Genomic DNA, 18,431 nt, shown 5'->3' on the forward strand with positions numbered 1-18,431 from the left:
TAGTGAGTATAAATATCAGTATTACGGTAGTTTCAGGCTCTAACCACTATTTTTGTTTTCTACAGGATTTAAGAAACAAATGCATAAAAACAATTATAAATTATGTTATTGGGTACACAATATTAAAGATATAATTTAGAACATCAATAATTTAAGGGGGATGCAGAGTTGTAAAGGAGGAGAGTTTTTATATCTGAATGTAATTAAGTTGATAACCATTATAATTAGATTGTTATAATAGAATGTTATATTTCATTGCCACTGTAGCCACAGAGAAAAGAACTTTACTATATATACAAAGGAAATGAGAAGTGAATCAAAAAGTGTCATTATAAGAAATCAACTAAACAGAAAAGAATGCAGAAATGGAGGAAATAAGGAACAAAAAAGCTGTGAGAAATATAGAAAACAGAGAGAAAAATGACAGAAGTCCTTCCTTATAAGTAATAACTTTAAATGTTAGTGGATTAACATCTCCAATCAAAAGACAGATATTGGCAGAATGGATTAAAAGAGAAAAAAACATGATGCAACTGTTAACTACAAGAGACCCATTTAGTTCTAAAACACAAATAGGCTGAAAGTGAAAGAACAGAAAAAGATCTTACATGCAAGGATTAATCGAAAGATTAATCAAAAGAAAGCTGGGGTGGCCATACTACTGTCAGACAAAATTAACTTTTGGACAAAAATTGTTACGAGAACATTACATATCAATGATGGACAATTCAGTTCATCAAGAAGAGATAACAATTACAAACATATATGCACCTCACCTAGAAACAGAGTCTCAAAATATATAAAGCAAACATTGAAAGAACTGAAGGGAAATAGAAAGCTATAAAATATTAGTGACTTCAGTAACCCACCTTTAATAATAACCATACAAAAAAATTAATAAGGAGATAGAGAGCTTAAACAACACTATAAACCTATTAGACCTAAGAGACATACAGAGAAGCCTCCACAAGAATAGCTAAATACACATTTTTATCAAGTGCACAGGGAACATTCTTCAGGACAGCTCATATGTTATGTAACAAAAAAAGTCTCAATAAACTTTAAGAAAATTGAAATAATACAAAGTGTCTTTTATGATTACAATATAATAAAGCTAGAAACCAGTACATTAAGGAATACTGGAAAGTACACAAATGTTTGGAAATCAAATAATATACTATTGAACAATTAATGAATCAATTGATAAACACAAGGGAAACAGATACTTGAGACAAATGAAAATGATGACACAATATGCTAAAGCTTATGGGATGCAGCGAAAGAAGTGCTAACTCTAAATACTTAGATCAAAAAAGGGAGATCTCAAATTATTAAACTGACTTCACTTAAGGAAGTAGGAAAAGTGGGACAAACTGACCACAAAGCCAACAGAATGATGGAAATAATAAAGATTAAAATTGAGATTAAAAAAAAAAATATATATATATATATGTATGTATGTATGTATATAGGAAAGTAATAGAGAATATCAACAAAACCAAAAGCTGGTTTGTTGAAAACATCAAGAAAATTAACCACTTTAGCTACATTGGCAATGAATAAAAGAGAAAAGACTTAAAATACTAAAATAACAATATTAGTGAAAGCGGAGACATTACTACTGATTTTACACAAACAGCAATATAAAACTATACTATGAATAACTGTACACCAGTAAGTTGTATAACCTAAATGAAATGGACACATTTCTTTTTTTTGGGGGGGTTAGGATTTTTATTTTTCCTTTGATTTTCTTTTTTTGGGGGGAGTATAGTTGCTGGACACATTTCTAGAAACACATAATCTACCAAAATGACACATAAAGAAATAGAAAATCTGAATAAATGTGAAACTAGTAAGACATTAAATCAGTAATCAAAAACCTCCTCATAGAGAAAACCCAGAACCAGATGGCTTCACTTGTGAATTCTACTAAAATTTAAAGAAGTAACACAAATTATTTTTTCAAACTCATCCAGAAAGTCAGAGGAGTAGACACTTCCTAACTCATCCTATAAAGCCAGCCAGATGAGACACTACAAGAAAATTAGGCCAATATCCCTTATGAATACTAATACAAAAATCCTCAACAAAATATAAGAACATCAAATTTAGCAACATACTTAGAGGATTGTAAACTGTGACCGAGTGGGTTTTACTCCCAGAATGCAAGGATGATTCAACATACAAAACCTTGATCAATAAAATATACCACATTAACAGAATGAAATGTGGGGGAAAAAACATATGCTCATCTCAATTTACATAGAAAAAACATTTTTTCAATGTCAATACCCTTTTATAATAACAATAATCAACTATGTATGGAAGAAAACTCTCTAAACATGTTAAAGGCCATATACAAAGAACTCACAGCTAACATCATATTCAACGATGAAAGACTGAAAGTTTCCCCCTTAAGATAAGAACAATACGAATGTGCACATTTGCCACTTATATTCAACATTATCAGAAGTTCTTGACAGCGTAATTTGGTAAGAAAAATAAATGAATACAATTGAAAAAGAATAAAATTATTTCTGTTCAAAGATGTCATGATCTTATATGCATAAAATCCTCAACACTCTAAAAACCCTACTAAATCTAATAAACAAATTCTGCAAAATCACACCATGTGAAACCAATATGCTAAAATAGTTGTATATCTATAAATTAGCAATGAATAATCCAACATGGAAAAGAATAAAACAATTCATTTGCTATAGCATAACAAATAAAATGTTTAGCAATAACTTTAACCAAGGAGGCAGAAGATCTATTCACTGAAAACTACAAAACATTGCTGACAGAAATTAAAGGAAATGTAAATTTGGAAAGACATCCTGTGTTCATGGAAGACTTAATATTAAGATAAAAATACTACCTAAAGCAATCTACAAATTCAATGCAATCCCTATCAAGATCCCAAATGTATTTTTTTCTTTTCAGAAATAGAAAACCTCATCCTAAAATCCACATGGAACTCCAGGATCCACGAATAACCAGAAAAATCTTGAAAAAGAAAGATTTGGAGCAATCACATTTTTTGATTTCAAAACTGATTACAAAGCTACAGTAATCAAAACCGTGTGATATTAGCATAAACGCAGACATACAGACCAATGGAACAGAAGAGAGGTCCCAGAAACAAACCCTCGTGTACACGGTCAACTGATGTCCAACATGGAGGCTAAGACTATTCCATGGGTAAAGGATAGTCATCTCAACAAATGGTGCTAGAAAACTGAATATCCACATGCAAATGAATAAAGTTGGAGCCTTATCATACATTATATACAAAAATCAATTCACAACGTCCCCACCACCAAATACCACCACACTGGGGATTAGGTTTTGGCATATGAATTTACGGGGGGTACAAATATTCAGCCTATAGCAATAAGTTTGGTGAAAGTTAAAGAGGAATACTTTGTACTATTTTTCTGAAGTCCAACATTATATCAAAATAAGACGTTTAAAACAATCAATTACCTAGATATAAATCTAAGTAAAATATTTGTAAGACCTCTATAAGAACAATTACAATTGGGATACATTTAAATGAAGACTTAATGGGATATATTTTAATGAAGAAGCACATGTGCGTGCACGCGCGCGCACGCACGCACACACACACATCATGTTCATGAATTGAAAGACTCAGTACTGGTAGGATGACAATTCTCCCAAATAGCATTGTAGATTCAGTGAAGTGGCGATCATAATCCAACAGACATTTTTATAGAACTTGACAAGCTGATCCAAAAGTTTGAATGGAGAGGCAATGGATCTCATAACATTGGGTTTGCCAAAAAAGTTCGCTTGGGTTTTTCTGTAAGATGTTACAGACAAGCCCGAATGAACTTTCTGGCCAACCCAATACAAAAGGACATGCCTTATCAGAGACTGAGACTCATTAAAAGTTATAACTGTTTTTTTTTAATTGGAGTATAACTGTTTTACACTGTTGTGTTAGTTTCTACTAACATTGTTAGTACTTGTAGTACTAACTAATGTAGTAGTACATTGTTCTACTTCATTGTTAGTACAATGAAGTGAATCAGCTATATGTATACATGTATCCCCTCCCTCTTGGACGTCCCTCCCACCACCCTCCATCCCACCCACCTAGGTCATCACAGAGCACTGAGCTGCACTCCCTGTACTATACAGCTGGTTCCCACTAGCCATGTATTTTATACATGGTAGCGTATTTATGTCAAACCTAATCTCCCAATTCATCCCACCCTCTCCTTTCCCCCATGTCCACACGTCTGTTCTCTACACCTGTGTTTCTATTCCTGCCCTGCAAATAGGTTCATCTGTACCATTTTTCTAGATTCCACATATATGCGTTAATATATGATATTTGTTTTTCTCTTTCTGACTTACTTCACTCTGTATGACAGAGTCTAGGTCCATCCACATCTCTACAAATGACCCAATTTAATTTCCTGTTATGTCTGAGTAATATTCCATTGTATATATGTACCACATCATCTTTATCCATTCATCTGTTGATGGGCATTCAGGTTGCTTCCATGACCTGGCTATTGTAAATAGTGCTGCAATGAACATTGGGGTGCATGTGATTTTTTGAATTATGATTTTCTCAGGGTATATGCCCAGTAGCGCGATTGCTGGGGATAGACGAACATATCAGTGGAACAAGAGTATTCAGAAACATATCTGCCTTTAGAGATACTTAAGTGTAGCACTGGATAAAGGATGAACTTCTCAATAAATCACACTGAGAAACTGGGCGTTCTACATGAAATAAAATCAGACTACAGCTTCACATAATATAAAACAATTCAACTGGGATTTCAGTATATACCACCTACTCATGTTTAAACATAAGAACCACTCTATTCTTCCCTTTCCTCCTGCTTTTACATTCCATAAACACTTTTTCTTGATTGTGTCTTAAATATACTAAATCTACTTTCTATTGCTGCGGCCAGTAATCAGCTCTGAAGCATGTCATCCTTAGTCATGCCTTTGTATGTGTTTTCTCTCTGCTAGGAAAACTCGGTACACAAATCTCTGTATAATCTTCTCCCATTTATCATGCAGGGCTCAACTCAAGAGTCACTTTTTAAAACGAATTTATTTATTTATTTATTCATTTATATTTGGCTGAGCCGGGTCCTAATTGCGGCATGTGGGATCTTTTAGTTGCAGCATGCAGGATCTATAGTTGCGGCATGAGGGATCTTTTAGTTGTGGCATGCAGGATCTGTAGCTGCAGCATGTGAAACCCTAGTCGTGGCATGAGGGATCTAGTTCCCTGGCCAGGGATCGAACCCAGGCCCCCTGCATTGGGAGCATGGGGCCTTAGCCACTGGACCACCAGGGAAGTCCCAGGAGTCACTTTCTGAGTGAAGTCATCCTTGACAATCCAACTGATGGATCCCCTAGTTTCACCCTAGACACTCTCCATGGTAGTCTCCAACTGAACCCCAAACCTGGTCCATCACCCACCCTTCTCTGCCCTGCTCCCTCTCTTGGAGCTAACCTCTATGGACTCCATCACCCAGGTTCCCTTCCTTTGGGTCTGGCCACAGGAAGGCTCCATGAGAGGACAGCAGGACAGGACATTTATCTTCCTCTTGCCTCCTGCCAGTTTTATGGAGTGGCTGCCTCACTGTGTGCCTACAGCCCAGCTGGTGTCAGGCAGCCCTGTTTCCCCAGCTCTCACAGGCCACTGTCTCATTCTTCCCTCATCATTCTTCAAGCCTATGGATGGTAGCTGCTTCAAGATGCTGTAGTCCCAGGGCCTCAACATCCCTTATCCCTACCCAGACCTCTGACAGTGGCACTTTCATTCAATCCTATTCAAAATACTAGTGAGCAGACCTCCTGTTTACTGTTTAAATCCTGCCAGGTACACTAGGGTGCATCATATCACCTTGTTTAATGCTTGTTATTGTGCCTATCATCATACGCAATGACTTTATTCACCTGTTTGTTTATAAGCTGCTTGCCCAGACAAAATATAAACACCAGAGAAGCAACTTGTTCATGTCTCTCATCAATGTATCCCCAGTGCCAGACACTTAGTAAGCATGCTATGTGTTGCTGAATTCTAACACATTTCCTGGAGGAATAAAATATAAAAAATGACATCAGTGTTACAATAAAGGGTTAGTTGCTCAAGATAAGGAAGATTTGGCTTACAAAGCGTATAATAAGTTATCCTATGAAGCCAGGGTTTTATTATTGTAGGTTTTAAAATAATGAGGTGATTACACTTGGAATTTACAAGTATAATCGGAAGCAATGTGAGCTATGGACTGAAAAGGAGAAAAAGTAAAGGGATACCAGTTAGGAAAAGACTAATCATTCCAGGCACAAGAAAATGGAATCCAAATTAAGATGACTACAGTGGGGATGAAGACAAGCAGATGAATTTGGGTGAAAGATCTAAACAAGAATTTAACTGTAGGAAGGCAGTGGCGGAGAGAGAAGGGAATGAGCAGTTATAAACTGCTATGGATGGCTGTCCAGTTAACAAGCTCTGTGTGGCAGGCAGACCTGTGAAATCTCCCAGATAAAGATGTCAGTCTAAGCAGAACACAGCAGGGTGAGAGATACAGTCTTTACATGGCTATAAAATTTTGCTTTTTAATTTTTGAAAAGTCATGCTCAGAATCAATTAGAGGACATTCAAAAATGTCTGTAGGGCTTCCCTGGTGGCGCAGTGGTTGAGAGTCCGCCTGCCGATGCAGGGGACACGGGTTCGTGCCCCGGTCGGGGAGGATCCCACATGCCGCGGAGCGGCTGAGCCCGTGGGCCATGGCCGCTGAGCCTGCGCCTCCGGAGCCTGTGCTCCACAACGGGAGAGGCCACAACAGTGAGAGGCCCGCGTACCGCAAAAAAAAAAAAAAAGTCTGTAGTTACACATACATTGTGAGAGAGGTTAATATACTATGAACGTTTCGAACTGTTAAAATAACACACCAAAAATGTGAAAACTCAAAATGCCCATTATTTAAGATTAGTACTCACATTTCTGTAAATTTATACAAGGAAATACTCAAAAAATAAAAGCTGGTTAAGTATTCTTGTAAATAACATTTACTATAATAATAAAAATAGGAAATAATCTAAATTCCAACATAAACAAAATGTTTAAACATAATTCTTACAATTAGTTGGCCATTTTTAACAAACAAAAGTAATAAGAAGACAGTAGAGTAATATGGAATGATATTTACAACTTAATGGTTAACAGAAAAAAAATTATAATTTCATTATTCCCACTGAACCATTTATTGATAGCTCTGTTAAAATTATAAATTTATGAAGACAAAAATCAGGTGATACTATACACAAATTATAAATTTGAAGTATTAGAGAAAGAAAGCACTTCTTATTTTTCCTTAGCGTGCCTTTAGTGTTGTTAACAATGGTGTTCAAGCTTTAAGGGAAAATTTTAATTTTTTACCTTTTTATTATGAAATCTAACACATGGAAAAAATAAGACATAAATGTACAATATAATGAATGTTTGCATAGAAAACCTGTCTAGAAACAATTGAGGCCATAACGTAGAAATCTGCCACCATGTACAATATAATGAATGTTTGCATAGAAAACCTGTCTAGAAACAATTGAGGCCATAACGTAGAAATCTGCCACCCTTTAACACTCTGCCTATGTCCCACCCACTCACACTCCTTCCCATCCACAAATCAGCACTAGTCTTCTTCTGTGTCATGGTGATAATTTCCTTGGATTGCACTATAGTTTTAGCTTTTAGCATTCACAAATAAATCTCTATAAAACAGAGTTTAGCTATGCCTAAATTACATGGATTCCATTGTCCTTAGCTTCTTTTCCACAAGTTATATTTATAAAATATATTCATGTGGTTGTAATTCCCATTCACCAATTATAGCCGTTCCATTGTATGAATACATCACTGTTTATTTGTACATTTTACTATGAATAGACATTTAGGTTGTCTCTAGTTTGGGACTATGAGAAAATATGCTGAGAGGAAATTTCCCTGAGAGTCAAATGCTAGATCATAGAGTATGTGCATCGTCATGTTTACAATAATACCAAACTGCTGCCCAAGGGGCAAGATTTATACTCACTCAGGCAGTGTATGCTGCTCCGAGACTCCACATTTTTTTGAACACCTAGTGTACTGAGACTATTTATTTTCTGCCCGCCTGATAGTTGCGTAGTAGGAGCTCATTTTGTTTTTAATTTACATTTCCCTGATTACAAAAAGGTTGAACATATTTTCATGGATCCATTGACCATTTGGAATTACTCTTTTGTGAATTACTTGTTAAAATCTTTTCCCATTTTTCAAAATTGTTTTGTCTTTTTAAAAAATGTTTTCTATGGGTTCTTTATATATCCTAGTCTTTTGATGGGTATATCCATTATAAATAATTTTCCCATTCTGTAGATTATCTTTTCTCTCTTTGCAGTGTCTTTTGATAAACATAAGCACTCAAATTTTATGTAGACAAAAACGTTTTTTATTAAAGTTAGTGATTTTTGTGTGTGTTTCTGGAAATCTTTTTCTGATACTGAAGACACGATATTTTCTTGTTATATTCTAAAACATTTACAGTTCTTTATGTACATATGTCTGTAATACGTCTGGAAGTGAATTTTTAGCTGGGTCCAATCTTAATTTTTTCTATATGGCTTTATATGCCAGTGTTACCTGACAATTTTTGTTTTATGTATTTCAGACCTATGTTAAATCCTCACAGATTTAGAAATATTTTATTTTCACCTTTTCTTGTCAGACTTACCCTTTCATCATTACTTAATGCCTCTCTGTGTAACTAGTAAGACTTCTTGCCTTAAAGTCTGCTTTGTTGACAGCACATTTTTTTGGTCCTTAGATGTAAAACTAAAACAAGAGTTCCTGGTTGCATGTCTGAGCAGGATAAATTTTTAGAGTCTAAAATACCTTATTAAAAACAACTGTATCTACTGAACAATTCACTTTCACTGTAAAATTAAATTACAAAAGTACACTTTATTAATAAAATTATCTCAAGATGTTTAACCTATAACCTAATTATTTCTAACTACTAACACAGACACTGTATCACCATGAAAGAGCTCCTTGCTTAAGTTTCCTGGGACTCCCCAAAGCTTTGGATGTGCAACAGAAAACCTTACTTATAAAGAAAGCAACAGGAAACAACAGCGCTGCATAAACGATTAGTGAGCTATACACTCATCCATAACAGTCAATGAAACCAGCGTGCCGCCTCATTAGGGGGAAAGGCGGCCTATTAGGTATCGCTTTATCAACACCAATACTCAAGAGACTCAAACCTTCACGTCCATCAAATCACCTAGGATGCTGATAAACGTGAATGTGTGGCCCCCACACCTTGGATATATTTTTGAGAAGGTCTTCAGGTAACTTTGAGACAGTGCCGTAGTTTGAAGAGGAAGAAGAAGGAGGAGTGGGATATTACGTCAAAAAAAGAATGTCATTTGATGAGCTTAAATAGGAATAAAATAAAAAGGAAAGCAAAATACACAGTCTTACAGAAATAATAGAAACTACAGAAATTACACAGTAAAACGTATTTTAGAATCTGTGTTTTAAAAAATTCTATCAGAAACAATATAATATTCTAGCTGGTCTTTGGTTGTAGTATCTTTATGATATAATTTATGAAATTATGAGGCATCTATAATTCACAAATTAGAACTTTTTCATTATTCAGTGTCAAAATGATTGACAAAATGATGCATATAGTAAGAATGATAATGTGTAAAGAAGTACTTTCAGTGAAAATCAATTTAAAATGCTAAATTAACTAGAAATGAGAAAAATAATACAGGTAGAAATGTTAAGTCTCTAGGTTTATAAGCAAATGATCTTTATCTGTGATCTAGACATAAAGATTAAATGAGTAAAGATATCCAAAAAACAAGAAAACATCACCGTTTACTTTACCAACTGCTGAGAAAGTAAATAAACTTCCCTCACATAATAGACATGCTTATTCAATCTTTGCTGAACATAAACTTGGTGTGTTTTCATTTTGGAAGTTAAGTCACTTTACAAAGTATCTCATATGTTTTATGTGCTTCTATCTAGTATTCCATTTCACACTTGAATGGGTAAGTTCATTTAATATGTTAATTTTGTCTTATAACTATTGTTATATTTTATAGTGCCTACCAATTTGGAGAATGATATAAATGTTTTTTGGGTAGTATGTGCTCTTTAAAATTTTTAAAGTAATAGCCTTCTGTAATATAGACTGTATTAATCACTGTAAAAATTCTGTAAAAATGACTGTATATGATGGGGACCTGAAGGTCACATTATATTTAATGAGTTCTGTGCAAAAAAGGAGCTCAGTCTCGCTTAAGTAATCGAACAGAGATGATAATAGCATAAAGGTAATTCTAAATTAAAATATTTATTTACCATAGAACAACACAAAATGAGATACAGCAAATCAATACTTGATAAGTGTACTGAGCAATGATAATGAACCCATAAAATTCAAAAAATAAATGTTATTTCTCTCCTCTACGCAAAGATATGACTCTTATTGCCACATTAAATTTGAACTCTCCCACTTTGCTTTCAAAGCCTGTCATTCCCCACAGCTCTTCTGATACTAATCCTCTAGTCCCAGTCAAGCAAAATTCCCCCAGAAATCTGACACTCAGTCATGCCCTTGCTTGGGTGGTACTTGCTAAGCCTGTATCTTCAAAGTCTTACCTCAAGTCTCAAATCACTCAGAAAGCCTTTTTTTCAATTATATTAATCCTATATAGAGATTCATCCTATCTCTAACTTAGTTTGCTTTATATAATCTCCTTTCCTTTCTCTTCCCTGTAGTTTGGTGGTCTCTTGTTCTCTAATTGTTTCCTGGATGCATCTCCTGTATCTCTAAGCTCTGTGGGCCAAGACATATATTTGGGAGAGCAAAGCAGTATTTCAGGGGCAGAAAATATTTTGGAGATTTATACAACAGTTTCATTATATACTTCCCATGGTGTTTGTTGTCAGGAGTAAAAGAGTTGCTTAATGAACTTGATCAAATAGTACAGCATATAATAATGCTGAATGTTATAATTACATGGTAAAATTAGAGTACCTGAAAATTGGGTTTATCTGAACTTTTATACATGCAAAAAAACTCCAATGATGAAATTATTATTCATAATAATTTCATTATGATGAAACCTATCATTTCAACTGAAAGAGCTATGTTTATTTCAAAATTCTTAGAATTAATAAGATGCAACTATTTAAATTTTTAAGTTTGTCTTAAGGCTTTATTGACAGGCAATATAAATGCATTTAATAGACAGCTAAACTACTAAGTTTTGGTTTCACTGTTTGGCATCACCAGGCTTTTCTTCATCATTTTCTGTGCTCTAGCGTGATATGCGTAATCACAGATTATCAAAACAGTCACAAGGTTGGCATTTGTAAGTGATTTATTTGTTAAATTTGTATTGTATTTCCTGAGATAAATTTTCAGTACATTTTGTCAAATTTCATATCCTTAAACAAAACCAATATTATGAAAAAGTAAAGCGAAATCTAACCAAGTTAAATAAAGCAAAGCAAAAATAATATTTAGTGTTCTACCATATGAAAAGGTTTTTAATCTAACATAAGATAGTAGAAAAGAGGGAAGAACAGAGAAGACTCAAACAATGGCACTAATGTAGTGATATTTATGTTGGGAAATCTTTCAAGACTGAAGGTTAATTGGCTCACTCCACAGCTACAGATGGAAATTCTGAGACTGTGAATCCACATCCTCATCCTAAACAGCCTCTATAGACGGTCCTATAATGAGCACAAAGATGGGGAAGCCAGATAGATGCTCAGATCCTTTAGTGCTAGGATCAACGGTCAGAAGGAACAACTGGTAGTAAAGCAACTCATATACTTACTTTTAAAAAAAGTGAAAAAGTTACCTAATCCAGACTATACAAATGTAAACTCTTCAAAAAGTGATTCTAAAAGAAATATATTTTGGCTGTTAAGTAACTCTAGGTGTCTCATAACTAGTATTTGTGCTTCCTCCCAGACAACTGCCTAACACCCCAACCCCTCTTTACTCTAGTAGTAAAACAAGGCCAGAATTAAGTTGGCCTTTTTCTTTTAAATCTTCAGATTGACATAGTCTTTTCAAACACACTATTTCAAACTTAAATGATAGTAAAAATAAGTGATAGACATTCACTTAGGCATAATGAAGACTAGTGAATTTTCATACATATAAACCATAAAATCATAGTTCATTACATACCACAGCACTCAGGACATTTTGGGTGTTTCAGGGTATTCACTCCATACCCTGGGAAGCAGCGATTAATCCAAACCATTTGGAGAGTACCCTCAATGTAGTATATCTCAGGCAACGGCTCTGCACGTCTGCCCAGAACTTCCACTTGTTGATTAAAAAATCTCTCTATGAGAATTTTAGCCTAAAATAGAAATAAAGTATGAAAAAATTATCACATAAATGTAATTTTAGAACAAATAAGGATGCTTATGTATTTAGAAGCAGGGGAAACAAATTCTCAAGGTCCTTATTTTTTCTTGAATTCATAGGATATAAATAACACCTGTAAAACTGAAAAGATATCACCTATAAACCTCTAATATTTCTAAAAGTACTTCCATATACAACACAAAGAAAATATTTCAATATATAACCAAACTTTTTGGTCCCTTTGGTTTTGAATAATATATGGATGGGCATAAGAGCAAAACAAGACAGCTCTCTGAAATTAAATGTACTTTCAGAAGGGTACTCTAACAATTAAATGTTCTTAAAGAAATGTACTTTAAGAATCTTTAAGAAGCATATCCTGAGACATCTGCTCCACTCTTTACATAAAGAAAAATTAGGTTTAAAGATAGCATGCAGCACATGTTAGAACTTATAGCTCTGTTTCAAAACTCAAATTTACAAAATAATTAAGGCATAATTCTGACCTATAATTAATTACCTTTTTACTTGTAGTAATTATTCTGGCTTGACTCTGAAAAGTAACAAGAGGCTTATACTTTTCAGTGGCTGGTAAGCCTTACCTGGTAAAGCATGAGGTATGGTCATGAGTTCACACCCTCTACAAGCTAGTTAGTTCTGCTCAGTTCTCCTATGCTCACCTGCACCTCTCATGTAGTCAGAAGCAGGGGTAAATGAAATCGTGCTCATCTATAACCACGAATGGTGCATCTCAATCTACTGACTTCTCCAGGTACCTTACAAATTACATCCCTCTGATGAAAATTTCTATAAATAATTGTAAAAGTGTTTTTCAATATACTGCATTCAACTCATTCTATTACTGAATTACTATATTTTTACAGTCTAAATGGTTTTCTTGTACTTCTAATAAATTCTGTCAAATTTGCTGCTATTTACAATTTTGGTTAAGGAAGTGCTTATGAATTAATTAGCTGCAAATCTGGTATCCAATTAACTATATTTAAATGCAAGACTACAAATAAAAGTATCAGGAGACATGATCATAATCACTTGGCTTCCTGACACCCTATGCAGGAAAAAGAAAGAAAAAAAAAAAAACAATGAAACTATACCTCGCAAAACCTGACAAGAACAAAAATTATCATGTAAATCAGATTCTTCTTTCCTGTTTTCTTTCTAAGAAGGAGAATGAGGATAAATCTCTTATTTGATAAAAATGGAAAGAAGGCACGAAATTATTTGAATCATTGACTAAATTTTTTTTTTAAATAATGAGTATGTTGATGGTTGACATGGGGTTAATTATTTGTACCAAAGAAAGTGTGAAACTGAAGAATTCTCTGAATTGGGTAAAGATTAAAGATTTTAAAGTAAAAATTTTTGGACAAATTTGGATGACATAAGAACAAATCATAATTATAGAAATTCTTCATAGATTAATCACCTGAATCACCTTAATCACAAAGAATTAATACAACTGAATAAACATCAGATTGCCTGGCCCAAGCTACTCCTCCCTTCACCCACCCATCCCCAAATTTTATAGACTTATTAAGCATATATGAAAGGAATATGTTCTAATTATTGGTTATTGATTACAAGACTAGAACAAGAAATCATTACCACTTCAACAATAAGCAGTTTGTAAACTATATAAACTTCTGCGTGGAGAAGCTCAACAGCTTACTTTAAATACCATAACCTGCTCAACAGATCATGCCACATTAGGTACTGAAAAAGGCAACTAGAAAGGCTTAATATGTGCTCTACATTAGTCCAGTAAGCAATGAGAGTCCTAGGATAGGCAAAAAAAATGGCATACATTATACACAACCAGAGATGAATTGGAGCTCCAGTATCCATGAGGGGAGAATTCATTACGTACCAGGTGTTATGGACAATACACTTTTAAGATGGAGTCTGTTGGAAAACTTTGGTTAACAGCTATATTTGGGGAATCTCTTTGGAAAATGACTATAGTCATCAAATGGGGCTGGAATTAAAAAGCAAAAAACAAAACCCCAAAAAACAAAAAAGGAGAGGCTTACAGTATCTTGGATGAAATGGAAAGAATTGTGAATTTGCATAGAAAAGACTGGTGATCTCCGTGCTCAGTGAGCAAATGAGAGGTAGGGTGTCCAGATCTTACACAAAAATGTCCCAATGAAGAACTGTCAAAAAAGTTTAAAACAAAAACACAAAGTTGTCCTTCTCGTGGTAGGAACATCAGCATGGATGATGCACACTCACTCATATCAGTACAACAGGCAGAGCACTATGAGATAAAGCTCAGTTTCAAAGCAGCGCCAAAGGGAAGAGGAAGAAAGTAAAGGGTTATATAATAGTTTGAATTCTATGAAAGTTGGAATCCACTGCTAAGAAGAATAATGAATCCCAGAACTTTAGAATAAAGAAAAATTTAACTTTGCAATGTAGTCTACTTCAGTCCTGAAGCAAAAGACAAAAGAATCGACTCTTCACTCAGCATTGTCACTGAAATGGTAGTTGCTCCACAAGAAATGAAACCTGTATTAGAAAACCAGAATTTTTAGAAGAAAGATTAAAGATAAATTATAATTTAGCTTTTGAAATTATTAGAGATTTAAACTGTCACATTAAAGTTCTTTAAAGTAGTATATTTCTAATTGAAAAAAGCAAGCAGATAAGATAGGAGTGAGAGGAGAGAAATGACATTTAAAAATACAGAAAAAGATTTCACATTTCCAACCATTTGGTGCACTAGATAGTCTGAAAAATCACCCTGCTAAAAATCACCTAACTGAACATAACACAGCAGATATTGTGTACCTATATTTCAACAATAAGAGAGGAAGAAAAAAGTAGAAAGGAAAAAAGGAAGACAGGGAAAGACAGAAAGAAAGAGAAAAAGTTGCTAAAAACGAAAATTAAAAACCTAATATTAGCTGAGTCCCTATTTCATTTCATGTCAATCTGAGTATTCCAGAGTGTTATAATTTAACAAACAAAAGAGCTAAGGAAAAAAGGCTTAAAGTTGTTAAAAACAAACAAAATAAACAACCAAGAAAGACTCTAAGTAAAACAGTGGAACAGGAAAAGAAATTCAATTACAAAAGGGAAATAACAAGAAAGACTCTCAATAGGGTAGGGAGGGGCAGCAGGAGGGGGTGATGGAGTGGAGGGATGGGGGAAAGCAAAACTCCTCAGTGAATTCCTACATGATGGTTTGCTTTCAAAGTGGGTGTGGGGTTTTGTTGTACTTTCTGTGTGGTACAAGATCCCCAAGTCAGAAATTAACATAAAAATTTGGCTTTGATTGAGAACAACCATGGAACATTAGGCAAAAGCAAACATAGTAACTTTACAGAAAAACACACACAACCTAAGCCAAAGGGGCTACATCTACTGATACAGGACTGACAAACATGTCTTATCAGCCAGAATTATGAAGCAGAGGATGAACTAAGAAACAACGGTGGGGTCAACAAACTGCCAAATTAGACCATCAAGAAATTCAGATAATGGAGCTCCAGTGACCTAAAATAGCAAAAAATGATATGAAGTATCCTTAGAACACATGAAGACATAAAAGTGGTATGAAAACACAGGAAAGGAAATTTATATCACAATAAAAGAGAAAGTATATTTGAAAAATTACCTACTTAAATTACAATTAATGAAGGCAGTAAAAAATGTAGTGAAATTAAAAACTCAGTGGACAGACTGAACATCAGATTAGGCCCTGCTGGAGCCAGAACAATTAAATGCAATAAATAATTGAAGAAATTACTCAGAATGGGCTTCCCTGGTGGCACAGTGGTTGAGAGTCCGCCTGCCGATGCAGGGGACATGGGTTCATGCCCCGGTCTGGGAAGATCCCACATGCCACTGAGCGGCTAGGCCTGTGAGCCATGGCTGCTGAGCTTGTGTGTCCAGAGCCTGTGCTCTGCAGCGGGAGAGGCCACAACAGTGAGAGGCCTGTGTACCGTAAAAAAAAAAAAAAAAAAAAAAAAAAAAAATTACTCAGAATGAAGAACATATTTAAAAAAAGAAAAAAAAGTAAGAGAAATAAATGAGATAACCTGAAACATACTAAATGGGAGTTCAAGAGAAGCAAATGGGGCAACAGGTACTTTTCAAAGGTGTTCTGGCAGAAAAAATTTCCAGAACTGATCAAAGTAATGAATCCTCAGATTTCAGTGGAACAATAAATATAGGAAGACGGAAAAATACATAAGGAAAGACTAAGAGGCAAGAAGAAATTGTAAGCAAAGAAATGGATAAAACTGTGGGTAAATCTAAACAGACACTGACATTCTGAAACAATCTTAATAATAAGTGAAAAATTAAAAAAAATACTAGAATACTAGAAAACAAAACCTTGAAAGATAAAAACAGGTCATAAGAGTTAAGGGTCTTTAAGGCTTTTGTACTTTTTTGGAAGGTACTATAAACTAAGTAAGTTTTGGTTCTGCTATGAAGAATATGTTAAAATTTGAAACAAATCCAGAAGAAGAGTGAAAAAAAATATAACAAGAAAAGAGTCAGTTAAAAAAAGTTTAATCAATCCAAAGAAGATAGGGAAGGAGCAAAACCAGAAGAATAGAAAACCAGGTTAAATGATATATAATAGAATGATAAAAACCCATCCACATAAAGTAGAAGTATGATTTGAAAACAATAAAGCAATGAACAAGACTATAAAACAGTATCATTCTTTAAAAGGCACAATCATCCAAAAGAAAGAATAAAAGGAAAAAGTTACAAGAGATGGGACAAATAGAAAAAAATGGTGGATTTAAATCCAAATCTTTGACAATTAAATTAAATGTAATTGGTCTAAATTTTCTAATTAAGAGGCAGGGATTATTAACTTGATTTGTTAGCTGGATTGTTAACTATATCCAAAAGGAATGCTGTCAGCCACACGGCAGAATAGGAGATTCCAGTCTTCACTGCACAAAAACACTGATTTGACAACGATTCAGGGATGAAAATACTTTTTAAGAAATCCTGAATATAGTAGAAATGTTCCAGCACCCCCAAGGGCCACAAAACCCAAGATCAAGCACACTGAAAATGCTAAGAGAAACTCTTTCACTTTGACTGCATCACCACTTTCCCAGGTCACCAAAACTGAGCACGCAGAGAGATCCCCCTAGACCACAACTTCTCCCTCAGGGGAAGCAAAATGGAACGTGAAGGTTTGGCTTTCCCAAGCTTGGGGTCACTTCCCATGTGGACTCCTTCTGGAGGTCTACTTTTCTCTTACTGCACCTAGAACTCTGAGGAAATTAGCATGGCCGAATCATTTAGAGAAAACTGAGAACAAAGAAAAGGGGTGGAAACTCATGGCACCTGGCACGTGTGCCCTGACAGCTGGCACACAGATCTAAGCAGGCGGTACAGAAGCCTGCAGCAAGTTAAACTCTGCAAACTTTGGTGAAGGTGCACAACCCTGAGACTGTTCCTTCAGGAGAGAGGAAGAGAGATGGAGCTTGCAACCCATGGCTCAGAATCAAGGGCACTACCCTGGGGAAAAGGGAAAGGTGACTCTTGGGGCATTTGGCATGACTCTGCAGACTACAGAGAGGGAGCAAACTCCAAGACATCCCCTTTAGGAGGGAGGGAGAGAAATGGAAGATGCATAAAAAGCCTTGGCATTTCAGGCACTGCCCTCAGGAAAAAGGAGTGGTTTGCTCTTAGCACTTGATGTGACTCTCATAACCTGACATGGCTCTGTAGGATTGAGAGAAGAAATAATTCTAAGACATCCACCCCAGGAAAAAGCAAGACTTGAGGAGGTGCAGCCATAAGAAAGGTATGAGAGACTCCTAGAAACTCTAGTCTGGTAAAGGTCATTCTCTCCTGAAGCCAGACCATAAAGATTGGAAGAGGAAACTTTTCTTTAAAAGCACAGGCACCAATTCCAGCATATCACAAAGAATCAATAAAACATGACACCATAAAAGAACAACAACA

At 35.0% G+C, this 18,431-nt stretch overlaps 1 protein-coding gene across 1 annotated transcript in view; it reads right to left on the minus strand.

Moving 5' to 3' along the window:
- Positions 1-18,431, minus strand: part of ZPBP (zona pellucida binding protein) — a 102,910-nt gene that overhangs the window by 25,572 nt on the left and 58,907 nt on the right. Inside the window, exon 7 of the mRNA XM_060019768.1 lies at positions 12,282-12,459. Within this exon, the coding sequence (XP_059875751.1) occupies positions 12,282-12,459 (178 nt within the window). The remainder of the gene's footprint in view (positions 1-12,281; positions 12,460-18,431) is intronic.

This window comes from Delphinus delphis, chromosome 9 (assembly GCF_949987515.2).
Source record: "Delphinus delphis chromosome 9, mDelDel1.2, whole genome shotgun sequence".
In the NCBI taxonomy this organism is placed as follows: domain Eukaryota; kingdom Metazoa; phylum Chordata; class Mammalia; order Artiodactyla; family Delphinidae; genus Delphinus; species Delphinus delphis.